At 36.5% G+C, this 18,174-nt stretch overlaps 1 protein-coding gene across 1 annotated transcript in view; it reads left to right on the top strand.

Annotated features, from left to right (window-relative positions):
• The window catches only part of AQR (aquarius intron-binding spliceosomal factor), an 83,729-nt gene extending 67,281 nt beyond the window's left edge, over positions 1-16,448 (top strand). Inside the window, exons 31-35 of the mRNA XM_040226986.1 lie at positions 1,753-1,923; positions 3,785-3,870; positions 8,475-8,649; positions 9,327-9,440; positions 12,665-16,448. Coding sequence (XP_040082920.1) covers positions 1,753-1,923; positions 3,785-3,870; positions 8,475-8,649; positions 9,327-9,440; positions 12,665-12,976 — 858 coding nt within the window. The 3' untranslated portion in view covers positions 12,977-16,448. The remainder of the gene's footprint in view (positions 1-1,752; positions 1,924-3,784; positions 3,871-8,474; positions 8,650-9,326; positions 9,441-12,664) is intronic.
• Positions 16,449-18,174: the final 1,726 nt, after the last annotated feature.

Genomic DNA, 18,174 nt, shown 5'->3' on the forward strand with positions numbered 1-18,174 from the left:
AAGGAAAGTAAGATTTCCACCTCACAGACCACACATACTTTTCTGTTTCAAATGGATTAAAGATATATATACCAAAGAAAAGAAACAGTAAACACACTAGAAAGAAGAAAATATTGATGAATATATAATGTTGGGATGAGAAGGTTTTTTAAGCTTACAAAATCCAAAATCATAAAGAAAAATATTGATTTAGAACAGAATTTATTTTCATCATTTAACAAACAAGAATTAACAGCCAATAGAAAAATACAAGAATGACAAGAATATACAGTTCACAAAGATATGTGTATAGCAAGTATAAATCACTGGAGCAGATTTTCACCTCTGTTGGGTTAGGTTTGGGAAATTCTATACTCATGCAATGCTAGTAGGAAAGTTATGTGGTGGACATATTGTTAGTACTTACTAAAAGCAGTATTCTTACTTCTATGAATTTATCCTTTAAAAAATAGACAAACTTGCAAAGACTTATATGGTAAAATGTTCATCACATCTTCTTTTACTGCAAATTATTTTTGAAAAGAAAAACAACCTAAATGTTATCAATAAGAATTAATTACACCTTTACCTATTCCATATAATACTGAATAGCCACTAAGAATAATATTATAACTTGGTGTATTGACAGGAAGAATTTTTATGCTATCAGTTCAGTTCAGTCGCTCAGTCGTGTCCGACTCTTTGCGACCCCATGAACCGCAGCACCCCAGGCCTCCCTGTCCATCACCAGCTCCCGGTGTCCACCCAAACCCATGTCCATCGAGTCTGTGATGCCATCTAACCATCTTATCCTCTGTCATCCCTTTCTCCTCCTGCCCTAAGTCTTTCCCAACACCAGAGTCTTTTCAAATGAGTCAGCTCTTCACATCAGGTGGCCAAAGTATTGGAGTTTCAGCTTCAACATCAGTCCTTCCAATGAACACCCAGGACTGATCTCCTTTAGGATGGACTGGTTGGATCTCCTTGCAGTCCAAGGGACTCTCAAGAGTCTTCTCCAACACCACAGTTCAAAAGCATCCATTCTTCGATGCTCAGTTTTCTTTAGAGTCCAACTCTCACATCCATACATGACTACTGGAAAAACCATAGCCTTGACTAGACGGACCTTTGTTGGCAAAGTAATGTCTCTGCTTTTTAATATGCTATCTAGGTTGGTCGTAACTTTCCTTCCAAGGAGTAAGCGTGTTTTAATTTCATGGCTGCAGTCACCATCTGCAGTGATTTTTTTATGCTGTATTAATGAAAAAATCAGGTTGCAAAGTGTATCTATAGTATCCCACTTTGTTTTTTAAAAACAAGACATACGTATAGAACTACGGACAGATAATTACCACATATGCCATTTTCATGTATCATTGTTAATTTAGGGTAGGTTAATTGCTCAGTTTTATGAGAGGTATTCACTTGTCCAAGATAGTAACTTGTCACTTGTTGAGGTGTGATGAATGAGCAAATTGTACTAGTTAACTGTTTTCTCTACGTGTGCTGCATGCTTAAGTCACTTTAGTCGTGTGCAGCTCTTTATGATACTGTGGACTGCCAGGCTTCTCTGTCCAGGGGATTCCTTAGGCAAGAATACTGACACGGGTTGCCCTGCCCTCCTCCAGGCGATCTTCCCAACCCAGGAATCCAACCTGCGTCTCTTAGGTCTCCTGCATTGGCAAGCAGATTCCTTATCACTAGCCTGGAAAGCCCTGATTTTTCTCTATAAAGGGAAATAAATGCACAATCTGATTAACATTTTCATTACAGAATCTTGGAGAGGCAGAATACGTAGTGGCACTTTTTATGTACATGTGCTTACTTGGCTACCCTGCTGACAAGATTAGCATTCTGACAACGTATAATGGACAAAAGCATCTTATTCGTGACATCATCAACAGACGATGTGGGAGCAATCCATTGATTGGAAGACCGAATAAGGTGATTTTATAATATGTTCTCTTATTCGTATTGTTGGAAAGATAGAAAGATTTATATTTGAGTTATTTATGTTGTTCTACTTTGCTATCTCCATTTAAAATGTGTGAGAAAATGAAATAATAAGAACTCTATAAGTTATTCTCTGACACTTCTGACAGTGTTATTGATTTACTGTGAATGTCTGTCTTACGTATCACATTGAAGATTTTTGTTGATAGTAACCAGAAATAACTGTTTCTAAAACTTTTTGTTGGTAAATGATATCTAATTATATATGTCCTTTACAACTGAAATAGAAATTGTAGCATTTTTTATCTTGTTTTACAGAGGTATAATTGGTACTGCTTCTTAGTGTGTGTGTCTCTGTGTGCATGTATACACACAAAGGAAGTGTTTTTCTTGGGGATAAAGGAAAATCAAGTATAGTCAGACCTAAGGATTTTTTTTTATTACTTTTTTTGTTTCTAATGTGATATGACAGAGTGGTATCAAATAAAAATGAAGATCCTTGATTTTATCAATTAAGGTTTGAAAAATTAGAATAACAAAACGTAAATATAGTATTAGTAATGAAGAAATTAGGACTTTGGTTGTGAACGTAGCTGTATAAAGCTCTTTCATCTTTTCTTGGAAATCATCCACAAGTAAGAGGAAAATGGGAGGGGGGGGAAACAAATGACATTTAGTGAGATGCCATGTAACTAAAGATCAGGAAGAAAACGTAGGGGAAGAGAATCGAGGGATCAGTCTTGAAAGTGACACACTTTCTGAAAGTGAGTGGCATACTTTGGAGTGTAAGAGCCACATTCCTACTCAACAGTGGATGTGGGTATTGGGGGGAGAAGAAGCCTTTCAGGTCCCAGATTGGTTCAAAGGAAACTACAGGGGAACAATATTTGGGGGAAAAAAAAAAAAAAGACTGTCTCTGTAGTAGCAGTGAAAAAGAGGACCATCTGTTGTGAAAACCACTGAGCCTTTAGGAAACAGTTCTGCTCACCCCAGCCTATCTTCTTTATTAATACATAGCTAATCTAAGAAACCCACTTAATCAGTGGTGAAATAGAGGGGAAAAGGAAACTAGCACAAGCTCAATTTATAAATGAGGTAAAGAGCATCAGAACACACTAATTGATACGATAACATACTCCAGAAAGCATGTTGGCCTAGAACAGATGAAAATTTTGAATGCATATTTGAGTATGAATTTTAAAATGCTTAATGAAGTAGCCACTTCTATAAGGGAAGACTACAAAACAAAGAAATTGAAGAACCCAGGAAGAGATAAAATGGGAACTAGCAGAAAGTAAAATAAAATCAGAGATGGAGACAAAAGGAATGGGGAGGAACAGACACTGGAACATTCCATAAGGGATATAGAGAGTGAAAATGAAAAACTAATAACTTTGAAATATAGAAAGTTCAGAAATATAAGAATCTTTATCTCTGTCCTTTTACTTATAAGTAACAAAAAAAACTTAATAAGGAAAGTTACTCTCTCTTGTATCAAGAAGATAAAAGGGATACTAGGTATATAATTAACAAAGGTGGTCCCTGCTTTCATGGGGCTGAGTAGTCTAGTAGAGGGAAGACTGTTAAAACCACAAATAGTTACTTCATTACCCACAGAGGTAAAGATGAGTGCTGTAAGTGTGAGTAACGTAGGGACATAGCCTAATCTGGTTACCATGGTTTATTTCATAGGGTTCATTTACTTGTTCCTTCAGTTCCAACTATATAGTTATGTTCTCTTGGGATTGATTATTTTAAGGATAAGATTTTTATTTCTAGCATATCATTTTAATGACCTCTCAAGAGTTTTTGCTTTTGAAAATATACCACATTTCCCTTTTTTTCCTCCCAGGTGACAACTGTTGACAGATTTCAAGGGCAGCAGAACGACTACATTCTTCTGTCTCTAGTACGAACCAGGGCAGTGGGCCATCTGAGGTATGTGAGGAAGCATTTTTATAGTAGTGTGGAATCTTACTATCTGCTTCAATTTTGAGCTTTCATGGCTAAGTAGCTTTCAGGTTTAAAGTATAGTCAATTGTTATGGCAATTTTTGGTGCTTTTTGTTGGAATGTAACAGTATCATATTCTTTGTATAATCATTGCCATTGCTTCTGAACTTTTTGAATCTTAAATATTTTAGTCATTTTAACTTTTCTCTTCAGGAGCATTCAGAGATAGCATTTGATCATAAAATATTATACACACACATATATGTATATATATGTATCCTATATCTGTTTGAAATTTAATGTAAGAAATTAAAGGAGGTAAAGTGGTAAAAAGTCACAAGTAAATTTTTCATTGCACAGAATTTCTAACTTCACCCGACACAGTCTTTTAGCTCAGTGTTAGAGAGGATAAAGGAACCATTTGTTCTTTCAGGATTAAAAATTGTCAAAACAAACAGTAACCTATTTTTATCATTTATTGTGATGTATTTATGTGCTGCAGATTTTGTGGGAATAATATCTCCTTATTTCAAGGCAGCCATTTAGTTTTATATAAACCTTCATCTCATATGACTTACTAGCAAAACTGTAAGGAGAGTTCATTTTATTATTTTATTTAATGGCTATAAAAAGAAAATTCTGTATGTTCTCTTAATGTTGTGATTAAGTCAAGATCTATTTGGTATTTAACCTAGAGTACTCATGTTCCACTAAGCCAATAACTTTTATGTAGGAATAAACAAAAGATGTAATGTTTCAAGAAATAATTTCAAGACTATAGCATTTTAAATACAGTTTATTTTTACTTACGTGTCAAACGTGTTTTTGGAGACTAACTTTTCCAAAAAGTTCCATTCCACGTTGAAATTTATAGCTGCTACTAAATAGGGCATCATTATGATTTACCTAATTAAAATCTCTTATCCAAGCTCACAGTATGAAGACGAGAATACCGCTTCCTCCTCTCCCCACCTCTTCTCTTACTCTGTAGTACTTTTGTCTTTTTCACATTCCCATGAGTTTATTTCTATGCTGTTCTTTACCTGACTTTTCTGAAAACTCAACTAAATAAAGAGAAAGATGATGATAATAAAATGCTTATAAATGAAGGCTTAAAAAAGAACCTGATTTCATTATTGTCTCACATATCCAGCTTTTCTTTATCCAAATAAATTAATCTTCTTTATATCTGCCAGACTTTTGGAAGTTCAGCTTCTTCAGTGGCTGCTGGTGATAGTGATGGTAGTTTTATTAAAGCACAGAGGGGGAAAAACTTAATTTACCAATTACCTGTAATTCAGCTATCCAGATAGTTTAGGTATCTTAGTGAGAATTTTATCAAGCTCCTCATAGAATTTTTTGGTTTGTAGATGCAGTCTTTCATGTCTTTGTTTTTCTAAGAAGCAGTAAAATATTTTGTCTTTCAAATTCAAGATACCAAGGAAACCTTCCATCGTCCATATGTTTCTTTTTAGCAGCATCTTTATTGAGATATAATACACATGCTGTACAATTCAGTGTATAAATAAACTGTATTTTAAAGTGTACAATTCAGTGATTTTTTGTGTATAAATAAACTGTATTTTAAGTGTACAGTTCAATGCTTTTTTTAGTATATTCATAGAGTTATACAACTATATTCACAATTTTAGAACATTTTCTAAAATAGCGAGAGACCCTATACCTGTCAGCAGTTACTCCCTTCCTCTCCCCCTCAAGTTCTTGGCAACCACTGTTCCACTTTGTCTATAGATTTGCCTGTTCTGGACACTTCATGTAAATGAAGTTACTTAGCATAGTGTGTTCAGGATTCATCCATGTTGTAACATGTGTCAGTACTTCATTCCTTTTAATTGCTAAGTAACATTTTGTTTTGTGAATATTTCACACTTTATGTACCCACTCATCAGTTGATGGACGCCAGGGTTGTTTCCACTTTGTGACTGTTTGGACTGCTGTGAACATTCATGTACAAGTTTTTGTGTGAAGCTATGTTTTCCTTTCTCTACCTAGGAGTAGGATTGCTCGGTCTTGTGGTGACTCTGTCTAACCCTTTAAGTCAGTGCCTGCCGTATTTCTTTTACCCATCCAGGAGAGACTAAGCAGGTGATTGTGTAGGAGCCAGACTATTCAGCTTTGGTTCCAGAGACCTGTTTTGGGACACTGTGGAGCTGTTCAGAAGCTAGAATAGTGAGACATTTCTGGTCCCTTTTCCAACATTCGTTGTTCTCGTCCCTGCTGACTTGAATAGCCCAGCTACAAATAGAAATGCTTGTGACTCGTTCAGAGCAAGTCAGTGAAGCTGTCCCCAGCCATCCTCTGGAGATCATGAAAGAAGGTAGCAGTTCCCGTTACCCCAGTTTCAAGATACAGCTCCAAGGAACCCTGTCTCTTCATGCTGCCACCCTGTTCTTTTTGTGCCTGGTAGTTTGTTTGTGGTGTGTGATCATTCATTTAACAGATATTCTTAGATCTTTCTATTATTTGGCAGTATGCTAGGTTCATGATATATAATGGTAAGTCTAACATTCATTGTCTCTGCCCCCATGAAGCTTAGAATCCAGTGGGCGAGACATTAAACATGTCTTTGGGAAATACCTACATTTGATTCTGCAGAAGATTTTAGTCTGTACAGTGGAGATGAGCTCGGTAGAGCCACTTAACTGCACTGCAGTACGAGGGACTAGAGGGCAGAGTTCCTCGGAGAAACAAGTTTACTGTCACTGCAGTAGCGCTGCGGCTGTGCTCCGCTTAGAGACAGAGACTTCTGGATGAGAAGAGGAGAACTGAATAAAGTTGTAATACTTACGTGAGAGCTCATGCTAAGTATCTCTAGCACTGTACCTCTAGTTACTAGTTTTGGAACCACCCACCTATGGCGTGACCCCTTGGGCTTCTAAGGAAGGTGGAGGAAGTGAAAAACAATTTGACTTGCAGTAACCTAAAGATAACATTTCCTTCAAGAATCCAGTGTGTCACAAATGTAGAAATTCATCAGAACTTCTGTAAAAGGGTATGCTTTCTCCTTCCACCTAAATGAACTTCCCTTAGTTTGGGTTGGTGGGGTATAAGGATTGTACACCCCCAATATAACTGCTATTATACACTGATGTTGTACAGTTCTTCTGATAAGGGAAACTAGATCCTTATCAAGGCCATAAAACAACAGAAAATGAGACTGAATAGAGATATTCCCCAAATATCTCACATTATGCAGAGACAAAGAAAAGCCATTTGATAAATATTTCAATTCCCAATTCTCTGTCTGGTTATTATATGATCTTTGTAACATTTGGTCCCTATAACACTCTTTAATACTTTCTTTCAGGTATTAAGAATGCTTATACCAGATTTTATTATTATTCATAAACATCTTCTCTTTTGTGGAATACTCACAAATTTAATTAGCCATCTAACAGCATCTTAGGAAAACAAAGTGTCCTCCATATTGAAAACTAAAACCATATTTTCTACTAAGACACGTTGTAACTAATGTGAAATAATGATGTGAAATCAGGCTTACATAGCTACTCTTTTATTGTTTTTTCCTTTTTACAGTAGATCCTTGTTGGTTATCTGTTTAAATATAGCACTCTATATTTGTCAGTCCTAAACTCTCAGTCTGTCCCTCCCCAGCACTCTTTTCCCCAGGTAACCATGAGTTCATAATCTGTTTCTGTTTTGTAAGTAAATTCGTTTGATTCAGGTAAATTCAGTAAAGAACATATTCTTTCTAAAAGATAAAGGAAACTGCCATCATTCATCATTTGGCCAGCTACCGGTGTAGATGAAGCATGCATTTTGGCATTTTTATCACTGTTTATGTGAACACTGAGACCTATTGTAGGCCAGGAATTGGGCGTAGGTACTAGAGTAAATGCATGAATAAGACAGAATATTATTATGTTATATCATTTCATCATATTGTATTTATGTTTTTATTGTAATTATTATTATTATAAATAAGTATAAAGCAGTGTGATTATGATCATAGAAAGTGATCATAAAAAGCAGGAAGTAAAATTTGACCTATTAACCTTGACAGAGCATGGGAATTTGGTGGGTGAAGTAGAGGAAGGGCTGGTTTGGATTGACTTAATGGTGGTGACACAGTAAATTGGTAACTAACAACTGAACTGTTATTGCTACTTAAACCTTTTTTTAACCTCTTATTTTATATTGGAGTATGGTCAGTTAACAGTGTTATGATAGTTTCAGGTGGACAGCAAAGGAACTCAGCCATCCGTATACATGTATCCATTCTTCCCCAAACTCCCCTGCCTTCCAGGCTGCCACATGACTTTGTGTTTAAACCTTTTAAATCAGTGCATTGGTTATTTTGTGATTTCCCCCTACTCTATCCACTCAAAAACACTTAGAAGTTGGTAATAAAGCATTAACTTCTACTTGGTTAACTAGTTACATAGCACTGATTAACTTAATGTTTATCCTGTTAAGTTTTTAAGAAACCTAACTCTTTATTGCCACAGCTTAACAGTAATATATAGTAGAATGTTTAAAAAATAAAAGGCTGCATAAATATATTTTTAATCATGATATATTTTAATTAATTTTGTTTGTTTCTCAAAGGGATGTCCGTCGCTTAGTAGTTGCCATGTCTAGAGCCAGACTTGGACTTTATATCTTTGCCAGAGTATCCCTCTTCCAAAACTGTTTTGAACTAACTCCAGCTTTCAGCCAGCTCACAGCCCGCCCACTTCATTTGCATATAATTCCAACAGAACCTTTCCCAACCAGCAGAAAGGTAAGACTTCTTTCTTCATTGTGTGGGGCAGCATTTCTTACAGGTGACTGCGTTGTTTGAGAGCACCACATAGGTCGTCTGATCACTGGTTTAGAGTGCTCCTTACACTAAGGAACTGAATAATATCTTCTATGTAAAAATAATACCAGCTATCACAGTAAGGAAATCCTTATTGGACTTTAACACTTACATCTTAATGTCCTCTTACTGTTCTTATGTCCTCCAAACCCTAACAGTGTTCATACTTAAGTCGGAGACATGAACTTCTATTGAAGTGTTATCTTTCAGTGGTTTTCACTATATGCTTAACTTTCTTTTTCTGTTTTTTAAAATTTATTTTACTGAAGTATAGTTGATTTACAGTGTTGTGCTAGTTTCTGGTATACAGCAAAGTGATTGAGTTATACATATATATACATTCTTCTTCATACCTTTTTCCATTATGGTTTATCATGGGATATTAAATATAGTTCCCTGTGCTATATAGTATATTGCTTATCATTCAATATATAACAGTTTGCATCTGCTAATCCCAAACTCCCAGCCCATACCTCCCTCACCCATCCCCTTGACAACCACAAGTGTGTCTGTTTCTTTCGTAGATAAGTTCATATGTGTCATATTTTAGATTCCACATATAAGTGATTGTACTTAACTTTCTTTTTGCCTTCTTCTAGAATGGAGAGAGACCATCCCATGAAGTACAGATAATAAAGAATATGCCCCAGATGGCAAACTTTGTATATAATATGTATATGCATTTGATACAGACCACACATCATTATCATCAGGTAAGTTTTCTCAGAATTGACTTATTATTGCTCTTGCTGTAGCATTTTCTCTGTTGGCAAATAAATCTTTAAAGTACTTGATTATTCCTTGTGAGACACCAGCTAAACCAAAGTAGATTACTGTTCATATACCATCCATATTTTAAAAACGTATTTTATAGCTGTAATCTGGCATATAATGAATTCCACATATCTAAAGTATCCAATATGATATGTTCTGGTGTTTGTATGTACCCATGACTATAATCGAGATAATGAACATACATTATCCCCCCCCAAGTTTTCCATGTACACCTGAATAATCCCTCTCATCCCTCACCAGATCCTGTTCTCCCTTCTCCAGGAAACTGAGGATCTACTTTCTGTCAAAATAATTAGTCATCATATTTTAGATATTAATGTAAATAGACTCAAACAACATGTACTCTTTTTCCCCTACCTGTTATTGCTCAGCATTATCTTAATATTCATTTGTACTTCAGAATCTATCAGTAGTCCTTTTCCTTTTATTGTTGAATAAGTAATCCATTATGCAGATGTGCTAAGTTTAACCATTCATCATTGATGGACATTTGGGTTTGCCTCCAGTATTGGCTCTTATAAGTAAAACTACTATGAACATTCTCCTACAAGTCTTTGTACCTTCTCTTTGGTAAATTTCTAGGAGTGGAATGGTTGGGTATTATGGGAAGTATGTATTCACCTTTTTTTAGGAAACTGCCCACCTGTCTTACAAAGTTGTTGGTTGTCATTGGTCAGTTGCTAAGTCGTATCCATCTCTGCAGCACGCCAGGCTTCCCTGTCCTTCACTGTCCTCTGGAGTTTGCTCAAACTCATGTCTGTTGAGTCAGTGATACCATGCAACCATCTCATCCTCTGTCACCCTATTCTCCTCATGCTCTCAGTCTTCCCCAGCATCAGGGTCTTTTCCAATGAGTGGCTCTTCACATCAGATGGCCAAAGTATTAGAACTTCAGCATCAGAACTTCCAGTGAACATTCAGGGTTGATTTCCTTTAGGATTGACTGGTTTGATCTCCTTGCTATCCAAGGGACTCTCAAGAGTCTTCTGTAGCACCACAGTTCAGTTCTTTGGCACTCAACCTTCTTTATGGTCCAGCTCTCATATCCATACATGACTACAGGAAAAACCATAGCTTTGACTATAGTCTTACAAAATTGTACTATTTTATATTCCCACCAGCAGTGTGTGAGTGCTCACACATACTTATGCTTGGTCTTTTTTATTTTAGCATTCCAGTAGGTATAGTAGTGGTCTCATTGTGGTTTTAATCGGCGTTTCTCTAATAACTATTGATGAACATCTTTTCATGTGGTTATTTGCCTTCTGTATATCTTCTGTGAGGATGTGTCTGTTTAGATCTCTCACTCTTTGGGGTTGTTTTATTATTAATGAGTTTTGAGAGTTTTAAATTTTAATCTGACTAAAAGTTCTTCATCAGATGTTTGTTTTTACAAATATTTCCTAGTCTGTGACTTTTTTTTTTTCTTCATTTTTAGGTGTCTTTCAATTCCCAGTGTATCAAGTTGTTTCTTTGTGATTCATGCTTTTTATGTCCTAAAAGCAGTTAGCATTACCCAAAGTTGTGGTTTTATTCCAGTGTTTCATTCTAGAAGTTTTATAGTTTTTTCTAATATATTTATAAGTATGATACATTGTTAGTTAATTTATTTGGTGCAAGGGTTGAATTTTGCTCATTTGCATGTGAATATCCAGTTGTTTCAACACCATTTCCTGAGGAGGCTGTTTTTTCCCTCTATTGACCTGACTTTTTTTTTTTTTTTTTTTTTTGAGATTAAAAAAGGAATTTTTCAAATTGAGATCTAATTGACACATAATTTTATGTTTCAGGTATATAAAATAATGATTTGATATTTCTATACATTGCAAAACAATCACCACAATAAATCTAGTTAATATCCTTCACCACACTAAGTTACATGTTTTTTTTCCTAATGTTGAGAACTTTTAAGATCTTACCTTGTGGTCTTAGTTAAAAAAAAAAAATCCATTAACTGTGTATGTGAGAATCTTATTTTTGGGCTCTCTGTTTTGCTCTATTGATCTTTGTGTCTTTCCTTTTGCCATTACACTATCTTTCTTAGAGTTTCTTTATAGTAAATATTGAAATTAGATAATATGAGTCCTGGAAATTCCCTTAGTGGTCCGGTGGTTAGGAAGGACCCCACGCTTTCACTGCCAAGGGCACAAGTTCAATCACTGGTCAGGGAACTAAGATATTGCATGCCACACATTACAGCCAAAATGATAATAATAATGTGACTCCTTCAGTTTTGTTGTTCTTTTTCAAAATGTTTTTGCCTATTCTAGTTCCTTTGCTTTTCTCTTTACATTTTAGAATCAGCCTATCTCTTTCAATCCCTAGAAAAAAGCATGCTGAGGTTTTGATTAGGATTTTTGAGTGTTATTGCTTAGGATCAATTTGGGGGAAATTAACATAACAATAGTTAGTCTTCCTTTCCATGAGTATGATATCCCTCTCCACTATATTTAGGTCTTCTTTGAATTCTCTCATCAATGTTTGGCAGCTTTCAGCCTACAGCCTTCATACATATGTTGTTAGTTTTATCGCTAAGTATTTCACATTTTGTGCTGCCATTGCGAATACTGCTTTAAATTTTTTTCAGTTTCCAACAAGAGAAACAAAATTCCTAAAGAAAGAAGCCAAGCCTTAGCTCCAGAAAGGGAAGCCAGGTATATAGGGCTGCTCCAGTGCTCTGGTTAAGTGGGACAGAAGCCCTGTGCCTGCTGCTCTCTCCCTGCCTTGTCTCAAGGCTTGGTTCATCCTCACCCTCACAGCGCCCCTTGATTGAAGTGGGCCCTTTCTTGAGTTGGTGTGCCAGTTAGTCCTAATCAGCCACTCTTTTCCAGTGTTTATAATAAGTTCCTTCATGAAAAAATTTAATTGCTTTTGATATTGGTTTTTCTCCCCAAAGATTTAATATATGTTCTCTTCTTATTATCTGATATCTGTGTCAGCATATTCCATGGAATCGGCAAAACCTAGGCCATTATCATCAGAGTTGTTACCTCTGCAGTGTAAAACAGCCCTCAGTGTTTTGGAGCTTTCTAGAGTGACAGTATCTATTAGGACGATAATGCGAGAGCCTAACTTTATAAGCCAGGTGGGGTGGTTTTTTTTTTGATTCATTAATGTTTCCCTCTTTTTTGTTCTTCATCAGACTCTATTACAGCTACCACCTGCTATGGTAGAAGAAAGTGAGGAAGTTCAAAGTCAGGAAACAGAATTGGAAACAGAAGAAGAGGCCATGCCTGCTCAAGCTGACGTTGTACCTGATAAAGCAACAGATGCCAGCTCCAGTCAGGAAACCTCAGCCTCTGAGACTGAAACCACCCCCAATCAGATCAGAGCCAGCTCCAGTCCAGAGGCTATCCCTGCTGAGTCTGAGATCACTGGGACAGGACCGGTAACTGTACCAGTGGAGAATAGCACCCCTCACGATGTCACATCCACTCCCGGAGAAACCGAGTAGCCAAGCTGTAGCCCTTCTTAGAGAGGACATTTCATTAACAAAGTCATAGGTAAAGTTACTTCTTGTATTTTATATATGCTTCTGCCATTATAATGGCACTAGTGAATATTCAGTCCTTATTTTTGTTAGCTGATTGTCAATGTTTGTCTTCTTGGATATATTAAAAAAGAATGTATGTGTGTGAACAACTCCAATTTTATTTATTCAATCAGAAGAGTGAATAACCATTCCTTTGCTATTTTGATCATTAACTATGTCTGTAATCATACCCACATTAGAAGAATTTTGTATGGAATAATAGTTCACATTTTTAGTGAACTTCTCTAAAAAAAAGGATAAAATGTACTGGAATTAACCATAAATGACCTTAAGCAAGTGTCCAAATTGGGGAGGAAATCATTTCTTCTATCATAGTGTGAGATGATCAGGTCATGTTTCTTTCTGTTCTTCGTTTCTTTGCTGTCTTCCTTGATGGAAAGGCATTAACACCATAGGATATAGGTTACTCCAGTCCATCACAGAGGACATGCATTTCCTTCCCCCAGACCTCAGAATGTGTTAGAGTCACCTAGAATGTCTATTTATTCTTGAGGCTGCTCCAGAACTAATGAATCAGAGTCTCGAGGTTAGAGCCCAGGAGCCTGCATTTTTATGTTTACAGGTGCTACACCATTAACATTCGAACTGCTAACTGAATGGCATTGGATTAGTCTGGTGAAGACTGAGCCAAAATTCATCATTCAGCTAAGCAAGAAAAATCTGGCAAATCCATCTGGGCAGGAGCAAAGGTCCAGGGTCTAGGCAGTGAAAATCAGTGAACTTAATTAACTCCTGTATTCATGATGGATTTCTCCCAACACAGAAATTCTGAGTTTTCTGTCTTATTTAGTTCTCCTGATGGATAGCCAGCTACAAGGAGACCTCAAGGTAAAATGTACTTCAGATTGGGAAAGCAGCTGTACTAGGACCTTGCTACTCAAGTGTGCTTTGCAAATCAGCAGCATCAGTGTTGCACTGAAATTTGTTAGAAATGTAAAAGTTTGGGCTGTAGCCCAGGTCTACTAAATCTCAGTCCACATTACCACAAAGTCCCTTGGTGATTCATCTGCACTTTGTAGTTTGAGAAGCACTGTACTGAGATTACTGTGCTGCCCTCACATGAACCAGAGGTAGAATAGTGATTCTGTGATGATGGAATTTACAGTGAGTGTGACTTATGTTTTCTGACAGTGAACCTCTACTTACAAGGTTCCTGGGCACGGTGACCAGAGAAGAGATGGATGTATGTGTGGGGAGGGTGAGAGTGCCCACTGGTTCTCTCCCCCATTTCCACATCTGCTGGGGTGGCTAAGGGACACATTTCCCCTGAGTTCTCCTCCAGTGTATCTACCTTGAGGCCTGACCGTGCCCAACAAAGTTTTGAAGAATTAAGGAAGAATTGGCACAGTGCCAGTGAAATGCTTCTCTGGTCTTCACATTTCAAAGCAATGAATTCGTCAGGAAATTAAACCCAGAAAGTCAAGTCCCTGATATTTTTGAGTAACTAGTGTTAACTTTACCAGTCTATGGTGGGTATAATTTAGACTCTCATCTTGATGCTTCCCGCAGCATCAACAATTGTGTAAAGATTGAATGGGGAGGGGGAAAATGAAAGTGATAGGATAATGAGGAGAGTGAAATGCCAAGGAAACTAAACTCAGAAATCCACCTCTGTTTGTTAGCAGAGCCAGGATGGCACCAAATGGTCTGTTACATAATTTCTCTGGGTATAAGAATTTGAAAGCAGGTGTTGTGGGCCTCACCTAGCATGCGGACTACTCAGAATTATTTTCATTTGTGAATATATAGTATCAAGCTAAGCAAGAGGGAAAGCAGCTTTACCGTATTACTGTCTTTCCTAGAAAAGATTGATTTTTCCCTCTAGCCTTTAGAGGATATGGATCATGGTACCTGAAACCAAAATAAGCAAACTGTTGTGCTGTCTTTCCTTAAATAAACCATTTTCCTAAGACTGTATATCGCTCTGTCTAACTCGGTGACTGAACTTATTTATCTGCCGCCTGGTTTTTATCACTAAAAAGAAAATTTTAACTGGAAGGTAAATAATTTCTTTGCCTTCGTCAAATTAAGAAAGGGATGATGAAAGTGGGACTTGAATTATTTTAAATTGTTTATTCACTAGAAAGGCCAGTGAATTGCAGTTGACTATAAAATTGTGGAATTTTTAAAGGAACTTAAGAGAGCTTTTCTTATTTTAAATAATGAGGAAACTGAATCAAAGGTTCTTAACCAGGGTCACAACCATGGGAGACTGGGGTAGAATCCAGTTTATAGACTAGGGCAGTTTTTTGCCTTTTTTTTTTTTTTTTTTTTTTAAGTCAACCACACATGAGTACTTGCTTCATAAATGTAAAAGTTTTCTGTTTAACTTGCAGTTACTACAGACACAGGTATTTTTGCCAGGTGACCATTTCAGATTAATGTTCCCATTGCTCTGCATCCTGTTTTTCATATCTGAATATGTCATGATTTTGGAGTTTATTTTTAAAAGCAAACCAAAAAGACACATGCCAAGAGAAATAGCATGAAATGAAGCAATTCAAGTATTTAGACTTTTTCCCACAAAATGCTGAGTTAAGAAAGTTCATTACCAGCAGTTGAGAATAAATAGCTGTATTGATTTGGGCAAGTGAGTGGAAAGATCTAAATATTATCATTTCCCTTAAGTTAGTGTGATGATAAAAGATATTTTGCTAGATACTGAGAGAAATAGTACAAATGGACCATTTGTGCTCCTATAAAAAATGAAGTTTTTTATGATCAGAAGACAGCATGATATTATAAAACAGACTTTGGATTCATCCAGTCCTGACTTAAATTTTACTTCGTTTGCTCATCAGTATTTGGTTTGACCTTGACGAGTATTATAACCTCTCTAAGTCCCAGTTTTGTGATCTACAAAATGGGGGAAAGATCTGTTTGTTTGTTAATAGGGTAATTCTTGCGAAAATATCTGGCACCTGGCTGCTCAGTAAATACCAGTACCCACCCCACCCCACCTCCACCCTCCATTTTCCTCCAGATCTTTTATTACCAAATAATTCTCTGACTCGAGCACTTAGCTATGCCCCTATCCAGGGAGCGTGGAGGATGATGAAGAAGGCCAAACGTGGTGGCAGTTGACATTTGAGATCAAGGGTCAAATTTACTGATTCAGAACCTTGAAATCAGCCCATAACAACATTGAGGAAGGTCTCTGCTGAAATTAAAATATCTGGCGGATGAAGAAGCTAGGTATCATTGTGCTTGGGATGTACTGATAACATCAATTCTGTATCCTGTATCCCCCACCCCAAGATCATCTATATTATTGCACTTATCTAGCTTTAACATGCTTTTTCCTTTTCCTCTTGCAGTCACTCATATAGTGTTTTAGAGATGTTTCTTCAATTAAAATAAGATTAAACAGATTGAAAAAAAAAAAAAAACGACCCCTTTGCACATGCCAGAAGAGCTGTTAAAAACAGGCAGTGCTTTGCTTCCTGTGAAAAATGCTTGGCAGTTAGCCTTTGTAATTATGAAGCAGTCATGTTAATAGATGTTTAAGAATGACAACAACTGGAGCTGTACTGAGCCAGTGATGGAAATGAGCATGTGAGACTGTTTTTTCTTTATCCATTGCTACTCTTGACTGCCCAAGAAAGGTTTCTAATTCAGCAGTATCCAAAAGCTTTGGACATTCGTGTCTTCCTTCGTAGAGACAAACCCCAGCTCAGCCCTCTGGAGCATGACTCAGAATGCAAGACAGTTGCTGCGCAGACTGACAGCTTTATTGCTGGCTCTGCCTTTTGGTTTCCATTTAACTTCACTACCTACTTAAACTTTTGCACTTACATATAGATGGCTGATCCCAGTATTTCTCAACATATGTTATAAAAACCATTCATCTGAAAGAATACTTGGGGAAAAAACATGTTCCATGGTCAAATAAGTTTGAGGAACATAATTAATTCTTATTCCCCATTTGTAGACTAATAGTACATTTTTAGTTAATGAAAGGTTATTTCCTGCTGGAAAAAATCAAGTTAACTTTATTTAATCTAGCATTTCTCAAACTTATTTGACATTGGAAGTCTTTCTTTTTCTTCTTCAAAGTAAGACATTCTAGGGAACTGGTTCTGAGGTTTGATATTTTTACATTAGCAAGTGAACGTTGATTCCCCCTTAGAAAATTAGGGGGATAAGAATATATAAGCCCCAAATATGCTGCTTTGGCAAAAGGAATATTTTGAGCTGAAGGCAGTTGAGAAGACGCAGATACAGGAAGTTTTCTCAGTCCTTTTGCTTCTGCCTGAAAGCAGGGCATGAATTTCCCTTTGTAAAGATGTCCCCTCTCTCCTAAACTAGGAAGAAAACACCCCTTATTACTATACACAGAGATGATACTGAAATGAGTCTGCATAAACCTTACTAAAATAACTCACCCTTATCTTCCATTAATTTCCCCATATATTTACTTTCCCACAACTTACCACCCCTAAAAACCCGAACTCCTTTTTTTGCCTTACTTACTTTTCCATAATTTATTATCTTTTGTTAAAATAATATATAAGCTTAGAAGCTAATAGTCTGGGGGGAATTTTTACTTCTTTTCTGTGCAACTCCATGGAAGTAAAGTTAAAAACATCAATTAAATTTATATGCCTTTTCTCCTATTAATTTGTCTTTTATCAACTTAATTCATAGGCCCCAGTTACAGACCTAAGAAGGCACAGGAAAAGTTTTCTCTGCCCTACAAAAATAAGACTTTAATACATTGTTTTTCCACAAGTAACCAGAGGCTCAAGTAACAGCAGAAGAATCTAGAGGTGAAGTGATTTATACAAAATGTCATAGTGTAATTTGTTGAGTGTCATGTGGTATTAATAGCAACATCCTGAAAATGCAAATGAGTAAAAATTTGATCAGTGTACCATGACATTTGTTCATATGAGCCTTCGAAGAAAAGGTCACTGAGCATTTTCTGTTTACATTTTAATTTTAGGCTCCAGGATTTCACACCAACTTTTTCTCATTTTTTTACTCTGCAGTAAAAGAACAATCTATGTATTTCCAATGTGTGTTGTTTTCTCAGTTCTCTAAATGTTTGTTTTCTTTAAAAGTTTGTTTCAAAAAGGGAGAAGATTTAACATGGGCAA

The sequence above is a fragment of the Oryx dammah genome, unplaced genomic scaffold (genome assembly GCF_014754425.2).
Source record: "Oryx dammah isolate SB20612 unplaced genomic scaffold, SCBI_Odam_1.1 HiC_scaffold_26, whole genome shotgun sequence".
In the NCBI taxonomy this organism is placed as follows: domain Eukaryota; kingdom Metazoa; phylum Chordata; class Mammalia; order Artiodactyla; family Bovidae; genus Oryx; species Oryx dammah.